General features: G+C 40.3%; 1 protein-coding gene across 1 annotated transcript; it reads left to right on the top strand.

The window, feature by feature from the left end:
• The first annotated feature begins 6,834 nt into the window (after window positions 1–6,834).
• LOC140226676 (uncharacterized) lies at window positions 6,835–9,216 on the top strand. Its single transcript, XM_072307116.1, has one exon. The coding sequence runs from the start codon at window positions 6,835–6,837 to the stop codon at window positions 9,214–9,216; it is 2,382 nt and encodes a 793-aa protein (XP_072163217.1).
• Window positions 9,217–18,152: the final 8,936 nt, after the last annotated feature.

Raw genomic sequence — 18,152 nt, 5'->3', positions numbered from 1 at the left:
AGATGGCATCTGAGCAAAAAGTTGTTATATTGTGAAATGATTCTTGCAACATGTTCCTCACGTATGCAAAATGTGGGAAAATAGGACATGTATTTACAAAGATACAGGATTAAACACTTTTGACCTTTGACCCTAATTTACCTACCCAAGATGGTGTCGGAGGAAGAAGTTGATGTTTTATGAAATAATGTTCGTGACATGAACTAAACATGTGCAAAATATGGGATTGATAGCCACTGTTGTTGATCTATTGCACAGAAAGTGGAAGAAAGAAAGAAAAATGAATAAAAAGTTAAGGTATTGTATAGAAATTTGAAAGTGAAGCATAAAAAAATCAGACAAATATAAAGTTAGGAAGGGAGAATAAGATTAACTAAAGAAAAAGAAGAAAAAAGTGTTTAAAAAAAGCAAAAAGCAGGGGTCAGGCTCGAACCCGGGACCTTGAGATTAAGAGTCCGATGCGCTATGCACTGACCTATTTCATCCCCCATAGGCTCTGTGTATTAAGCAAAATGACGCTACATCGAAGCCAAGTGTCAATTTTAACCAAGTTTTTCGGCGTGATCCCGACGTCGTATGAAAAAATGGAGAGTACACTAACGATAGCTCAAAGTCTCAGCTACAATATATTAAAATCTGGGAGAAATTCACAGAAGGATAAGCGAGCTAGTGCTCGATAAAGACAGTCATGTCAATTTTCATTTCCAGAAAAACTGCACTCCCATAGAGATAACACGTAAACTTGTCAAATTTGACAAGGTTACTCTCAAATCAGTTTTACGAGGTGATGCCGTCATCCAATCAAAATTTTGACAGTGCACTTTTGAAAGAGCATTCAATAAGCTACAATATCTTGAAATCTGGGTGAAAATCGGCAAAGGATAAGTGAGATACGCTAGAGTGAACTTGAAATTTGATGACGTCATTTTGAAAATTTACTTTTTTATTTTATTAAGAAATTTGATATCTTTTCAATCATTTTTCCAGCATCGCCAACCCATGAACTGACATGTACAACTCATCAGCTTTTAGAATATGTAAAGAAAATGGGGGGTTACCGTCCATCCTGACGAGTAAAATTGGATTTAAAATTGGCGGTTTTTTGGTATAGTTGCACTGTATATCGCCATTGACGCGCGCGCGGAATTTCAACTTTGACGGGCCTGTATGACGTCATATTGAGTCGGATTGACTTGAAACTTGGTAGAATTATTCCTTGACATTTCAGACATCCGATCCGTGTGAAAAAAAAAAAAAAACCGGGAAATTTCTATTGCACATGAGCTGTGCGTGCGTACATGCGCGCGCGTACGCGTCCGTCCATTTTTTTTCAATTTTTACAAAAATGCTCCAAATGGTCTGAAACGTGTGCAAAAAAATTCTGAGCTCGATTGGAGCATATAAATATTTCAACGCGCGCGTACGCGCACGTTTTAACGGTAGATATGAATTTTGAGAACATGAGTGGAATGAGCTTGATCGACTTGAACTATATGTGACGTAAATTTCATTGAAAAATTCCATTCCATTAATGAGATATGAATGAAAATGTGTTTTCATATAATGACGTCATAGTGACGTCACGGTCGACTGATCACAATGATTTTACTAGATCTGTCGTCATTGGGACACGATACAAATATGGTATAAGTTTGAAATTGATAGGCAGAGGACTTTGTGAGCTAACCTCTACACAACTTTTGAGGAGAAATAAGAAGAAAGAATCCGTACAAGAACAGAAGGTGACAGACAGTGAAGGCATTGCATGGTGGATGGATTGAGGCTACAAGCCGCTCACTGGTCGAATTACCCAATACTTTCATCCTTTATCATCTGAGGGACAACCCTGTATAGCTCGGAGGAAGTCCGCTTTGCTTACTTGTGCTAATCACGCGCGCGCCACAAACAGAGCTAAATGCAAACAATAATGTTCATGGTTCCCTCTATATATATCCATCCCACGCGGGTCCCCCGGCGAGCCCCGCGTACGCCAACTGTCACAATAAAAGTGACAATTTTGAAATCCACACTGCTCTGTTTTGCGTATCTTTAATGAGTTGATAAGAGTAGTATGTCAAACACATGTTTATTGGATTGCAACCAGGAGTAAACACCTGTATTGTGTATGAGTAGTGCCATTGATGGTGAACATGCTCAAGTGCCATTGATGGTGAAACTAATTAACATGATAATGATTGAAATATATATGTCAGTGTAGTGAAGTACACACTGCACAGTATAAAGACTTGGTAAGGCAGGTGTATTGAGAACTGGTTTTGGCTGGTTTGAGGTTGGCCTTTAGGCTGTACCTTGGTAGAGGAGTGCATTAGAAGGAGTCAGACACACCCTAGCTGCCATGTTGAGTGGACAGAGTTCTCCAGAGCTGTCACACGGTACAGTCTACTTTGCAACATGCAGTAAATTGTCTGAGAAGTTTAATCTAAGCAGCTGTAAACTACTGCACTGAGTTGAGGAAGGCTGCTAACCTGCCAGCAGAGTTGGAGCTGGCTTTGCAGTATAGTAAGCTGTATTCGAGCAAATTTTGGTCACCATCGATGGCACTAAGGACGGAACAGAAGTTTCCGTGTCGCACTACAGACCGGACTGGAGTTTGGGTGATGCACTTAAGCTGGGACTGCATGGCCTTGAGTCTCCATGTTGCTGAGACCACGTGCATGTGAGGTCAGACGAGTTATCGCGTTGGTAGTGAGAGTCGCGGGGATACATCGTCAGTTAGCGAGACTAGTGGACACGCCCATAGACTCACAGAGGCCGGATCATGGTGATGTATACATTCGATACACATTCGCATTTGAGAGCAGAAGGAGTTTCAAAAGTCTGATGAACTTTCAAAGACTAGTAGTGAGATGAGATACACTCAAATGCACCGATATATATATTTGATTGGTACCTATTGAGACCCAGGTTGTTGTGAAGTTTTCAGGGGGTTAAAATAAGTATGAAATACCGGTACTAAAATTCCCAGATGTAACATTGGTCATTAGTGAGTTGAATTATAATATGCATAATGCATTCAGGTCAAGTCTGTTTCAGGTAAATCAATGGAGAATGTGGTTTAAAGTGTGATGATTGGGTTTAAGACTAAAATGAGATTATGAAGTAAGATGTGGCAGTGATTCTGAGCCAAAATTAGCAAACTTTCAGGACAAGTCAATTCAGGACTATCAATTGAGTTGCGGTAGCCCTGTTAGGTGGGCACGATATAGATAGTGGACGTGAAAAGATAGAGTTTTAGGTGTCAGGTGAGATTAGGACCTGGACCTGGAGTAAATTTGGATTGACTCGGAATCAGAGAGGTCGCACAGAGTCAAGTCAGCTCAGGACCTGCTGTGGACCAGAGGTAAAGCCAAACTCATTTGTTTAACAGAAACAGCCTCGTAGGATGACCTGTACACATGAGACGGAATTTAAGCAAAGGGAAGTTAATTTGTGAATTAAGTTTGAATCTCTTTAAGTGAGGATAGTTGAGACTAGGTCAGTGACCTTTGAGTGGAATGGTTTGAGGTCAAGACAGTGTCAACCGATGTGGTTATTTTCTAAAGGGGTTGATGCAGTTTTAAACAGCAAAAGCGAGATTTTGATATTGACCCTTACATTGGGCCAATTTTTGGAATTCAGAGATTTGACCGAACGAGTTTGTTGTAGCAATGGATTGACTGGTCAAATAATCTTTTGTATGTGAATCGAATTTTATTGGAAATAAACCTTGAGAGGTAACGGTACATGGCAGGTGTGAAGTTATCCTTATTGGAGTAAACCCACGTGACACCAACCACAGATAGACTTCTACGCCGCCAACCCCCGCGTCCTCACTACTCATGTACCGCTTTCCGTACCTGTGCCAGACCACTGCACGGAAAGGGAGGAGCGAGACTCACTGAGGTCCACACAACCTGGCGGCATAGGTAAAGGCTGCCTGCGAAAATGCTGCCTCCGAGCTATACAGGGTTGTCCCTCAGATGATAAAGGATGAAAGTATTGGGTAATTCGACCAGTGAGCGGCTTGTAGCCTCAGTCCATCCACCATGCAATGCCTTCACTGTCCTTTTGCCTTGATCGCTTGCACAATCATGAACCAGTGTCCTCCCGGAAGCCGACTAGTAACGTGTAGAGCCTTACTAGTCGGCCTCCGGGAGGACACTGGTTCATGATTCACTGTAGGCACCAACAGTTCTTGGTGCCTACGACGACCCTTAATACGGCCCAGGTAGGCTACCATGTCAACGCTCTACCTGGACATCAGAGTTTATCTTCGGCCACCGAAGAGAGCATGACTATCGGTTCAACACAATCCGATTGGAGAAAATCCTTTCGGAGAACACATGGAATGATAGTAAAGGGCTATAGGCGGGAACGCGTAGCCCCGAAAACCTCCCCAGTGGATCGCGACATTTTCCAAGCTTTTGGTTCCCTCGACAGTGCACAATACAGCGGAAGCTGGCTGTTCAGACAATTGGCGCAAGTAGGTCGACATGAATCGGGCCAAAGGCTCAGTATCTGACCCATATCATCGGGGAATATAGCCTCCATTGGCATTAGAACAGGAGCTCCTTGCTCCTCGACAGAAAATCCGCCTCTAGATGTCCCTAACCTGCGATCGAGATACGGCGTGCTTTGGGAAGTATGTGAGAGACACAGCACCATGGCCAGAAAAGAGTCGCTATGCTAGCTTGTTCAGGGTGATCGAGGCATCCATCCCCGCTTGTTTATGTAAGATCCATCTGTATTAGGAATGGCTTGCCGATCAACACAACATTGAAGTGTTTGCACGCCAATTAATTTATATCACATTCGAACTCCAGCTGACTGGTGAGGGGAAGTCGGTATACGGTGTATCAATATTCTTAGGTACCTGATACTGGTATATCTTCCCGCAAAATTGTTCCCCACCCCTGAAAAGACGAGTCTGTGGTCACCGTGATCACAGATTGCGCAGATGACAAGAATTTTCTCTACTTCAGGACACCGCAATGACACCATCGCAGCAGATGAGTGTGACGGAGACCCATGACCGGTACTGAGTGACAGGGACAGCATTGGAGAGATACAACTGGGCGGAGATGTATCTGAAAAGGTCTTATTATGTGTCATGTGTGTAGGTGGCAATTTAATTGGCAGCACGTCCAGAGGGCTCACCAGGCAACCTAAAAACTGTTGCCATACTTTGGCCGTGGAGCTGCATGTCGTTGAGAGAGTCTCCCGACAGATCAACTACAGAATCCTGTCGAATCTCTAGTTTCCATTCCGATTTACGGCCTTGAGGTTAAGTAACAGCCTAATTGATTTTTTTTTTCGAGCGTTTTGGGACAAGTAAAATTGGAGGGAAGGGGCGGGCGTGATCGCTTGAGAAGATGCCTTTTTGAGATTCTATATCAGTCTGGAACTGATATGCTCGTATCCCTACGGAAGATCTGAGGATACCGCCTGGACGAGGTTCGAATAATTAACCTATCACGAACCCGTTTTGAAAGACAAATACGAATCTGTCGTCCATGATGGCATGATGGCACAAGGGCCTGCAGGTAGCACCCTATATACCGGTCATATCGGTCCCAGTGTTCCCAGTACTATGTGCATCCCGTCAAAAGCCCTTGGTCATCCCTAGGCCCACCTCGGGGAGCCCGATGGTTGTCGCCCAAGAAGGGCTTCGAGTTTTTAGTTAGCCCCCGACCCCTTCCACTTATATCCGAACAGACTTGTATCAGAAATTTAATGCGTTATCTACTCTGACATGATCACCTGGTACATTATGTCAAATCCATTTGTATTACGTCGGGTTCACCAATTCGTGTGTAGGTAATGCGTTAGTATATTCACCCAATACAAAAAAACCAATCGCAACATATACAAAACCAAATGACTTTATCGCACGACCACCTCGCCCAAACTGAGTTTATCAATCTTGATACATGGGCAATAATGACAGATAATCTGCAACTGTTGCCAGTTGTGGAGTCAAGGGCTATTGCGATTTTCACTGCTACATTCAAGAATCTCCGCTTTGCCAACATTTTCCTTTTTATTACTTTCAATCTTTGGCTTTGCTGTCACCATTTTGCTGCAGTATATGCTCTTGATAAATTATGTACAGATTTATCACTGATTTAGATATAAGTGCACACACAGCCGCTTTGCCGAAGAACCTCAACTGGCGTTGAAAGTAGGCAGTAAATGAAGATCGATTCAATCTGGCCTCCATGTTTTCCCACGCTACTGGATCTATAAGAGTATACTTCCAACTCATCTTCCTTTCACCATGACAAAGGCATAATCCTTTGAATTTTCACAATGAATAAAGATACACACAATACTCAGGAGAGCGCACAAGACAGACCTAAATGACACTAAGAGAGAAAGAGTCAACACATTCCCACGCCCACGAATGATTACACAATGGAAGCCTCCTGAAAAAAAGAAAGAATCGTGCAATGATAATGGGTGCAAATATTGTTCCTCCGTGACCTACATCCTTTTGTTTTGGCATAGCAGCACGTATGCCACAGAAGAATGTTGCGGAAGTTCTTTCACGTTAAGCACTGCATGTTCCAAGATCAAAGTTATGTTGCAGTGATTGAATTTGATTTTCTCTCCAAAGTGCTTGTAAGCGTTGTCGTGCTTTGGTTGTCTCATGAGTGCATTAAAGAAGGTCCCGCAGTCCTCCAGTGGCCCTATCCCAACAAGGAAGAAACGATCCGAACTTCAGGGATTTATGTTTTAAAAGGATTGAAGGAGAGGTGGAATTTGCAACGCTTCGTTCTGTCCACGACACGGTGCAAGTAGTTTGTATTAATTTAAACATTAATAATCTGCAACATGGCGTACGTCAGAGTCGTGACAAGACCGGATTTTGCGGCCTACACATTGTTTTGTCTGACTGTTGTATTGATACTCGGTACTGCTACTGAAGGAAATGTTGCCACTGATAGCTGTATTGCACCCACGGAAGACACATGCCTTAAGGCACGGTCTGAGAATAGCATGCACGCACAGAATTCGTCGTCTACTGTTGAATGCACTCTCCTAATTAGAAACAAAGAGAGCATGATGGCACAGTTACGAAATGTTTTTTCGAAGGGAGCCATATTTGTATATTTCAAATTGGATTTTAACAGTACTTTCACGATGTACTCGAACAGTTCATACGTGGTCGACCCTTTGACATGGGTTTTGGCCGTCGACGGGAAAGGGAAACTCTTGCTGACGTACCCATTTGACTTCGAGCAGTTATCTTTAGGGACGCTCAGCTACGGTGTCTTCCACATGAATTTGACTGTGGCAGTGCCTCATAATGGGTGCTTCCAAAAAGGCGATGATGGAATAAAGCGGCAGATTGTGGCGTTGCTCGTGTCAGAGCTCGTACAGTCTGTCAACGACATACGCATGAATGCTGAGAAGGAATCGCTTGTGTGCTTTGAGAGGCAGCTGACTTCTGAGGAGTTTGATTTGACTGGAGTCTACGCAATTCCTCTCTGTACCTACTATGTCTTTCAAGGCAGTACAGCCTATGACTGCTGGTTGACTAATAGCGATCATTTTGACTCTGAACCGATGAGGGTGAGGAAGCACGGATGGTTGGGGGCAATACTCGCAGTAGGTTTTCTTCTGGCCTTCTTCTCTCCCCTCGCAGCGAGTTTCTTCATTCGAAAAAATCCTCCTGTGATGATCAACGGTGAACAATATGTAGGTTTAAACTCAGATTTACCACTTGGACTAAAGCACCTCCTCTGCTTCAGTCTTCAGGACTATTCGCTGATCGTGGTTGTGCGTTTGATGGTCTACGTCAGTGCGTTCATGCTAATACCCTTCTTACCGTTCATCATTTCTCATGCCATACGCAGGGATTTGTTCACACAGCGCTCTGCCGTCGCGTATGAACTGCTCCTCAGCAAAAACTTGGTGCCTTTTTATTTCATTATCATACTAAACGTTATTTTCTTAGCCATCATCGTGCTGTTCTTTGCTCTCTATTTATACGATAACAAGTTAATTTCAAACTATCTTGTAGTCGAGATGGCCGATCGTCGTTATTTCGGCTTTTGGAAGAACATGCCCGAAAATATTTGGGTTCCTGAGAAGCATGGCGAGACTCTCTATATATTCATGTTCACTTTGTTGTACAGAACGCAGATGGCAATCAACCCAGCTGTATGGATTTTCTTCTTCTACCCGGTTGGGACATACATACATAGTGTTTTCGGTGGGCGAGGGAGCGACAGGATGAAAAATGCGTGTCGAAATATCTTCACATGCCTCGCCATTCTCATCGTTTTTCCCTTCGCTTTTTTGCGAGTCCTCTTCTTATTACTGTTAAATTCAGTCCCTATGCTATACATTCTGCTCTTTTTATCCTCGAAGACTCTCAGCAACCAGGTCAGGGCTTCCGAGATAACTAGTGCACTCTTCATCTTGTTCCTGTCATTTGCTATTGTTTTCATCTTCGTCGCGGCTTTTGTGTACGTGGCAGAGGTAATTGGTTACACCTTCATCGGCTTCGTGTTGAATTCCGCCTCTGCAGGGCCCTTCTTTGTGGCGGCTTTGACCGTCACGGGGTACGTCATCAAAGCCACGACGACCTTCTACGACAAATATTGCATTCTCCTCATGCGCGTCATGGAAGCTGCGAAGCGCGTCGACTCGGAGTTGGCGTCGAAGCAGAGTCAACGAGAGGAAAGCTCGGGTGAAGAGACAACGTGGGAACAGAGCAAGGAAAATTATCGCTACGTGAGGACCGTCCGACGGAACAGAAGGAACAAGAAGAACGTGAAAGTAACATTGAGAGGATACAAATGCAGACCACAAGAGTCAATCATGGAGGCAAGGGACACTATTTTGTTAAAGTATAAGCAACATATTTCCGTCATTCCCCTCCGTCTCTTCGAAGATGTCGTGGCGAAATATCAGCCGATGTACCTTGAGGTCGGGTCCATTTTGCTAAAGCTGCTAGTAATGGTCCTCGTGATGACATTCGGAATCTCTACACTCGTCTTCATCGACGGTATCAACGATCTTCCAGCTGTCGTAGAGTTCTTCGCTACCGCCATCGTTGCTGGTGTTATACCCACTCTGACGTTGATCCTGAAGTCGCCAGCTAGAGAGGAAAATGAAGGAACTGCAAACGCTGAAGTATTGGAGGCTTTCTTGAAGGACTATGCAAGTAAGGATCTAAAGGATGACGTTCGACAGCGTGATAACTGAACATGGTCTTAAGTATGTAGGCCTATATAATCATACCTCCGCCGAACAAAAAAAATATGGTTTATGCTTCGGGTATCTTCACAATTAACCCTCGCATACTGTAGTCTAAGTCATGCATGATATACTTTATGGAGAAAAAATTAGCACAACTGCTTACTTCTCATGATTCTTTTATTATTAGTCCAGTTTTTATGTAAACTTCTTATCTATTTGTCACGCAGAATAAAACGATGAAGAAATAGCCCCATCCCTTTCATGATAAGGTTATTGAACAATAAGCATTGAATCATGGGTCGCAGGAGCTATGCTGTATCTGTAAAATGGCTGTATGATTTTATTTTTCTGTTTTTTTTTTCTGTTGATTATTAGTGGAGATATGATTTTTTGTTGTATAGAAAGTGCTAGGTGTGATGTTATGATGAGAGACTTTTAAAATCAAATTTTGGATAGTACGCTGCCATCATCCGGTTGTCCATTGGCCAGCTTTATGCCCTTTCGTAATTTCAATCATGTTGTAATTACATATATGATTATAAGTGCAATTTAGAACATATTTTTTGAATTGTGAAGTACAAATGGATTTTTTTGAACTTTTTTATACATCCCAGCGAAAAGAATGAGTTGTCATGGACGTAATTGGCAAAAGAATAATGAATTTATAGAGATAAGAATGATTATTGAATAATAAGCAATGAAGGGTAGCTGTGCTGTATCTGTATAATGCTGTATGATTTCATTTTTCTCTTTTTTTAATGTTATCAATGGAGAAGTGATTTTTTTGTTGTTGTTTTATATGAAGTGTTACGTGTGATATTGTGATGAGAGATCTTTAAAATCAATTTGTATAGTATGTTGTCATCACCCCGGTTGACCACGGACAGCTTTATGCCTTTTTGTAATCTAAATCATGTTGTAATTGCACACATGAATATATAAATGCAATATAGAATATATTTTTTATGTTGTGATATATAAATGAGTATTTTTGTATTTTTTTTATACATTGAGAATCAGTATGGAAATATGTAAACACAGTTCAGTTTTTTTATCCCACTCTGGAACAAAATATTAAATACGGTGATTAATGCATAGTATTAATGGGTTAATTAGAGATTATGAGTTTGTAGTTTATATGAAAGGAAGTTTCGTTTATATGTAACCTAGTTATCATAATTGTTTGTAGGTATGTGTGTGTGCGAGTGTGTGTGGGTGCGTGTTCGCATGGGTCTCTGCATGTGTTGGATCTTGCATGCAGTTGCGCGCGCGTGTGCGTGTATAGGAGTATGTTTGTGTGTATGCGTGCAAGTGTCTTGACATGTGCTATTATAGACTATGTGGGCATGCGAGTGCAAGTGTTGATGCGTGATTATGCCTGCGTAATTTTGAAATGGGTTGTTGGATTAAAGAAATTATGTTGGGTTTGTTTGTTTGTTTGTTTTTTGTAGTATATAGTTATACATATTTTTGGTAAAGAATTGATTGAAATGTATTCATATAATTTTATATATTTGTGATATATGAATAGATTTTATGTATACACATATATATTTGTTTGTTTTTTTGTGTAGTAATATGTGGTAATTGTTTTGTGCAACATATTTTATGTCTAATTGTGACTTTTAATGTTGATGTAATGTACGACAATTCAGTGCATCTAGTTGTCATTGCAATGTATTTTAGCCTTCGGGCTACGATTTTGCAAATTTTACCTAATAAACCATTCTAATAATGATAATAATAATAATTCGGGTTTTTATTTTTTAGCTTGTACCATTTCTTTTTTAGTTTGTTTGAGAGAAAGTAATTAAAAGTCAACAGTCTATCATGGTATCATGTATCATGATGCAAGTAAAATCACCTTTCCCGTGTTAAAGGGGAAGGCTAGTAACTGATCAGTGGGAATCAGTGGAAATGCTGGGAGATGATTGTTCCAATCCTTATGGGATTCATTCAAGAGTACATTATCATATCTATTGTTGTGTGAAAACTATTTGCTTCAGAATGGTCTCATATTCAAGTAATGTGCAGTTTAATGTTTCCAGGTAAGCGTCCCTGGTCAGTGACGGGGCATTAATCTGCACATTACTTGAATATGAGACCGTTCTGAAGCAAATGATTTTCACACAACAGTAGATATAATGTACTCTTAAATGAATCCCACAAGGATTGGAACAATCATCCCCCAGCATCCGCACTGATTCCCACTAATCAGGTACTAGCCTTCCCCTTTAAGTGTCTTCCCTCCGTCAGGTGGTGACGGAATGCCTCCACAGACAATCATGCCATGACGCCCTCTTTTGGCAGGCTGTTTCATTGCCTCACTGTGCAGGGGAAGAAGGATTGCAGATGCTGTTCAGTCCTGGGCCAAATTTCATAAAACATGTTAGGATGGCAACTCTTGCTGGAATGGCAACTTCCAATAGGGTATAACAGCCAATCAGGAAGCTGGATTCTCGTCGTTGTCATGACAATAATATTGCCATTTCAAGAAGAGTTGCTATCATTTCAACTTTTTTTTTTTTTTTTTTTTTTTGTGAAACGGGACCCTGGAGAGAGGAACGGTCTAGCTTCGTGGATGTGAATTCCTTGAGAGCCTGGTTGATGATGTTATGTACTGACTTGTGTTGAAATCTACAAGGAAGTTGTGCATCTTGTAGAATGTGCTGCAAGCCTGAGTGTTTCTCTTCTTTTCTGGGCCGTTTCATAAAGCTGTTCGTAAAGTTACGAACGACTTACGAGAGACTGGTGATCAGTTCTTGTGCTGAATTATTGAAATTCTAATTAAAAAAAAAAAAACAGAACTGATCATCAGTCGCTCGTAAGTCGTTCGTAACTTTACGAACAGCTTTATGAAACACCCCCTTGGACTGTGCACCAGCCAAGTTGCTGTAGCTGCAGTTGAGAGACGCTGGATGTGCTATGATATCGGCTGAACACATACAACGTTTCTGGCAGCTTTTCTCCGAACCATTACAGACTGGAGGATGGAACCTGCTGTATGGAGGTCCCATCACACTGTGCACCCATACTCCAGAAGACGGCACACAAGAGTTTTGTATGTTGTTGTTTTGAGTTGAGTGGAGTGAACATGGAGATTTCGATATAAGAAGGTGTCAGCTTGCCTTCTAGCAAACTCCAGAAACATAAAGATTTCACCTCAGGTCTAGCGTGATGATGATACCCAGATACTTTGTAGAAGAAACAGAGTCAAGGACTGCACCATTCAAGGTGTACTCATGATGCAATCTTGTCTTCTTTCTTGTGACTGAGATGCAGTGGCACTTTTGTGCATTGAGCTCCATCACCCACTTGCTTGACCAGCTATTGAGGTCATCAAGGTCTTGCTGTTAATGGATTGTCATGTACATACTGGCATCATCATACAGCAAACTGCAGATCTATCTTGTCTAGAAGAGGAAGAGGCAAGGTCCTAAAACAGCCCTGAGAGACATCTGATCCTATATTACTCACTTTCACATGAGATGAAGTTGTGGCTTCCTGTACAACTTCTTGTTGTTCAGGAAGCTATAGAGGTCAAGCAGTTGATGTTACGACCTCTGATGCCAAGTCTGTACTCCAGTTTGTGAAGCAATCTCCTGTGTCCGACTTTGTCGAAGGCTTTTCCGACATCAGTCACAATGACGTCAGTCTGGTTGTGTTCCTCCATGTTCTTCAAACGGTCACTGACAAGGTCCAAAAGCTGAAGCTCAAAGGAACGTCTTCAACGAAAACCATGTTGAGGGTCAAACAGGATGTTGTATTGCTATGTCTCATGATGTTGCTATAGCAATGATGTGTTCCAACAGCTTACATGTAATACATGTAAGAGAGATGGGACGATGATTTTCTGGATTCGTTTTGTCTCCCTTCTTAAAGATGTCAATTAGGCACCACATTTGTCTGAAACCGGTCATCTGGAAGTGCTGGAGCAACTACACAAGGTAACTTTTTTTTTTTCAGAACTAGGGCTGGGATGCCATCAGGTCTAGGTGCTTCCCAGGTTGGAGTCTATCCAGCATCTTCTTTATGCCTTCTGTCATGGCTATGGTGATGTCGATTTCAGACAAAGATGTATAGGGAGACTCTGCAGGAACAAGATTTGAGGGTGGTCCCCCGAGTGAACGCCTTCTTGAACTGGCGGTTCAATACATCTGCCTTCTCCCTTGAACATTAAGGTTCCAAGTATACAAACCTCTCCTTCACACCTCGTGTTCCTGCGGCAAGGAAATGTCGTGGCATTTATTCTCACGCAAGATGGTCAGTAGGCCTACTATAGCTTTCTAAGGATCATAACATGGACTGGCGCTGCAGACGTATAGGCCTACTTGCCCCTCTGCTGTCTCCTACATAGTAACTCAATTTTAACACTCCCCCCCCCCCCTCTTTCTCTCTCCCTCTCCCTTGCCCGTACTACGTAGCACATTCCTTGTAACTTTCATGTCACCTTAAAATGCACGCACAGCACAAAGTAGCAAAAGATTGTGAACACACATTCCTAATTTTGGTTTATATACTTATTCGTGTGTTGGTAGTGGTCTTTGTGTTTTTTCTCTGTATTTTGTCCCGAGTTTGTTTTTGTTTATTCTTATTTTTCATTTCACATAATTCATATAATGCCATTGTATTGACTTTGTTTTATGTGGTATTATGATGTGCATAACTGATATCTGCAGATATTGAGTAAGAATTCCTCTACAAACTGCATTTTGGTTTGAAGATGAAAGCTTTTCTCTCATGGAATTTGAAGGGACTATATTTCATTGGGTGCGTGGACGGAAAATAGGTGATTTTTTGAGTGAAAAGAACTCGTAGTCTGGCTTTGTGGAGTCGGATGTGCGAACGTGGCACATAAGGAGTTAATTAATTTTTTTCTTCATTTATTTTGGTATCTTTGGTACGAATTTGTGAAGGGGTCTGGGACATTCCATTTTATTGTAAGATTTGTAAGATTTGTAAGATTTGTAAGATTTTATTGACTCTATCGACCCCCTCTCGGGGTATGAGAGTACAAACATATTTACAATATATGAATACAAAAATATAAGTGATAATGTACATGTACGTGTGAAAATAACAGATATAAATAGATATGTTTACAAAACAAGGCGTAAAGGACGTTTAACTACTCTACCACTACGTGTACAAACATTCACATCTACTTTACTTTCTACAAAAATACTGTCTTTCTTCTTTGGTATTGAAGAGAACTGAAACATAATAATTCTGACAAATTTGGCGAGTTTTTTCAAATGGCAAGCATTAGTTGAATTGAATAATTTGGCCATATGTAATGCACTTGGTCTACTGGCCGTCAAGCTACTTGGTAAATACAATAATCTCTCTTTGTTGAAAAAGGGACAAACAAAAATATAATGAAATTCATCCCCTATATCATCGGATGAACAAATAGTACAATGCAATTCATCTGTCAGGCTTGCATCAAACCTGCCCTTATTAACGGGTAATCCATTAGATCTACATCTGAATTTACTTAATGTAATATAATCTTTCTTACACAAGACTTGTAAATACTTCTCTAACATCAAATTATCCTTAAACATTCTATAATTTGTACAGATTCTATTTGACCATGTTGCTGCTCTCCACTCTTGAATAAACATATCAAAAAGTCTAACTTTTGAGGTGTGTGAAATCCATGCAGCACTAAATCCACCCCCTTGTGCTAACCACACATTCCCTAGCCCTGCATAATAAAAAATATTTGCGATAGATAATAACCATTGTGATTTTGACGGGGAGTGTATGTCTCCTTGTAAATGCAGAAGAAATTTGAAAATTGTACATGAGTGTTTGGTTTCTTTTCCCTTGACTAATCTCAACCAGAATCCAATCATTCGACATTTAATATGGTTCAAAATTACTCCACGTCCAGTTTCACCATAAACCATACAATCAGGAGTACATTTGTTCACAAGCAAAATTTTTCTTAAGAATTTCCTATGGAAAATTTCAATTTGGTCTATGCACTCATAACCCCAGACTTCACAACCATAGAGTAAAACAGGTAAAACAAGATGATCAAATAGGTGGCACTGTGTGTCCACAGAGAGCTGTAACTTTTTAGCCTTGACCAACATGCTATAGAGTGCTTTTCTAGCTTGTGTGACTTGTTTAGAAATTGCCTTTTTAAAACTACCATTATAATTGAATTTAACTCCAAGGTACACAAAGTCATCTACAACCTCGAGTGGATCACCAGCATAAACGAATTCAGGAATTCTTCTAACCTTCCCACGTGAGAAAATAACAATTTTAGTCTTGCTTGCATTTACAGTCAAGCGCCATGTCTGACAATAACTATCTACAGCATCAAGAGCTTTTTGCAACTCCTCCGGAGTTTCTGCTAAAATTATTGTGTCATCTGCATAAAGTAAACAAGAAAGATTTAAAACTTTTTTGACATTATCAGAATCCAGGTGGTAAGAAATCTCACTTTCCAAATATTTAAGTCCACCATATGAATTTCTTATGTATTCTTGAAAATCATTCAGATAAATGGCAAATAAAAGCGGGGAAAGGTTTTCACCCTGTCGTACACCAATGTTACAAGTAAAAAACTCTGACATCTCCCCCCTAACCGCCACACATGATTTAGCACTTTCATAAATATTCTTAATGACAGTAAACAGTTTACCCCTAAGCCCCATCTTCAACATTTTGTACCATAAAGATGATCTATCAATTAGATCAAATGCTTTCTTGTAATCAATAAATGCACAGTATAAGCGTTTTTTATTTTGCAGATAAACATCAATTATAGTCTTCAAAACAAAAATATTATCAATTGTAGAATAATTAGAACGAAAGCCAGCCTGTTCTTCACCTAACATATTAGCTGCTTCGAAAAACTCTGAGATTCGATGATTCAAAATGGAAGTAAAAAGTTTTCCTAGACAACTGAGAAGAGTTATTCCTCTATAATTATCAGGATTTGTGTCTATACCCTTATTCTTAAAAATAGGAATGATAATCCCTATGCACCATTCAGTTGGAACAATACCACTGTCCAGTACCACATTAAAGAACTTTACCAACACATGAAGCATCTCTACGGGACAATTCTTAAGGAATTCATTTCTTATGAAATCTTTTCCACAAGCTTTTGAATTTTTAAGTTTCTTAATCATTAGTACCACTTCTTCCAAAGTGACTGGGGCATCCAAGGGACCATCTGCCTCAACAATTTCTGAAGTACCCATACTATCTTCCAGGCCTGTGGGCTGGTCCTCTTGGCTATTACCTAAACGACTAAAATGATTAACAAAATCCCCTAATGAAACATTTCCTGTTTTCTTTACTTTGCGTTCATTATTACTGTTGAGTAATTGCCAATATTTTTTCGGATTTGATGCCTGTAATGAACGGAGAGATTCATTCAAATCTCTATGAAATGCCCTTCTTTTATGTCTTAATAAATTCTTATAAAGCTTTCCTGTAGACTCATAATGATTCAATAGACAAGTAGCCCCTGACCTGTCCAGAAATTTAAGCTTCCTCTTTAATCGATTTTTAACATTCAAATACTCCTGACGGGCAGCTCTACATTCTGCATCAAACCAAGGCTGATGGTTGTTTTTATCCTTATTGACAGTCTCATTTTTGTTTATATTATGTCGAGATTGTCTCCACTTACAAATGCCAACATCTTGTGCAACACTGACGAACATATTGCATAATTGTGAGTAACAAAAATCAATACTATCTTGATTTGCATTCCCATCTAAACATTCCACATTTTCACACATTAGCTCAGCCGAGTCCTTGATTTTCTGTTTAAATATTGCAGCGCTGTCACTGCTCCACTGGAATAATAAATAACGTTGACTTTCATTAGGCTGTGAATCTAAAACTGCGTTGTCTACTGCAGCGTTTTGAGAATTGTTAAAAACAGTGTCGACATTCACAGCAGATTTAGAATTTTCCGATTGCAAGGTCACACTGACAGGACAATGAACATCTGACAAACATTTATCAAATACATCAATACTGAAATGTGTAATGCTAGAAAATAACTGGCGAGATACAATAACATAATCAATGGTGCTACAACCACCATTTTTGTTGAAACATGTGTATTTTCCGACAGACTGATCTTCCCCTATTCTTCCATTAACAATCCTGAGATCAAAACTTTGGCACACATCAATAACAGACTTTCCATTATTATTTACATGGACATCAGTATTATAACGAGTAGTTGGAATATCTAGGCCATCAGTAGTTACATGCATATCAGAGGCATCATTACAAAAGCCTAATCCAGTCTGATCTGTCAACACATCCTCTACATCTAAAAAATCATCAAGCAAACCCGTCCTGGCATTGAAATCACCCAGCAAACAAAAGGGTGCATCATATCTACTTTTAATATCAATAATATCCTGCACCAGGTTGTCAAAAACTTCATTAGAATGGTGAATTGATCCCTCACATGGCAAGTACACTGCACCAACAATAAACTCAAAACCTAAAATTTTACTATTTACCTTGACCCATAAAATTGATTCAGAAACTGTTGCATGAATTCTTTCAGAACAATTAAAAATATGATTCTTCATCAGAATACACATACCGTGAAACCCACCAAACTTTTGTTTATTGGAATATTTTGGCATACTATAACACTGAAAACCGCAAATATGAGATTGAGACAGATCTGGTGTGTCTGTTTTTGTCTCTAAAAGACAGATTACATCATATGCTTGCAAATGTAAGTCCAAAATTCCAATATCGAGTTTACTCTGCAAACCATTAACAATTTTATTTACAGGTGTGAGCCCTACAGTATTCTATAATGGCAGTTTAACTGTACATCTTATGAACACGAGATGGCGCTACACACACAAAAACATACACTGACACACACTGATGGAAACTACAATATCAGCAAAGACACTCAGTTACAGTATTGCATG

This window comes from Diadema setosum, chromosome 3 (assembly GCF_964275005.1).
Source record: "Diadema setosum chromosome 3, eeDiaSeto1, whole genome shotgun sequence".
NCBI lineage: Eukaryota > Metazoa > Echinodermata > Echinoidea > Diadematoida > Diadematidae > Diadema > Diadema setosum.
This window is presented reverse-complemented; position numbering and strand designations above follow the sequence as displayed.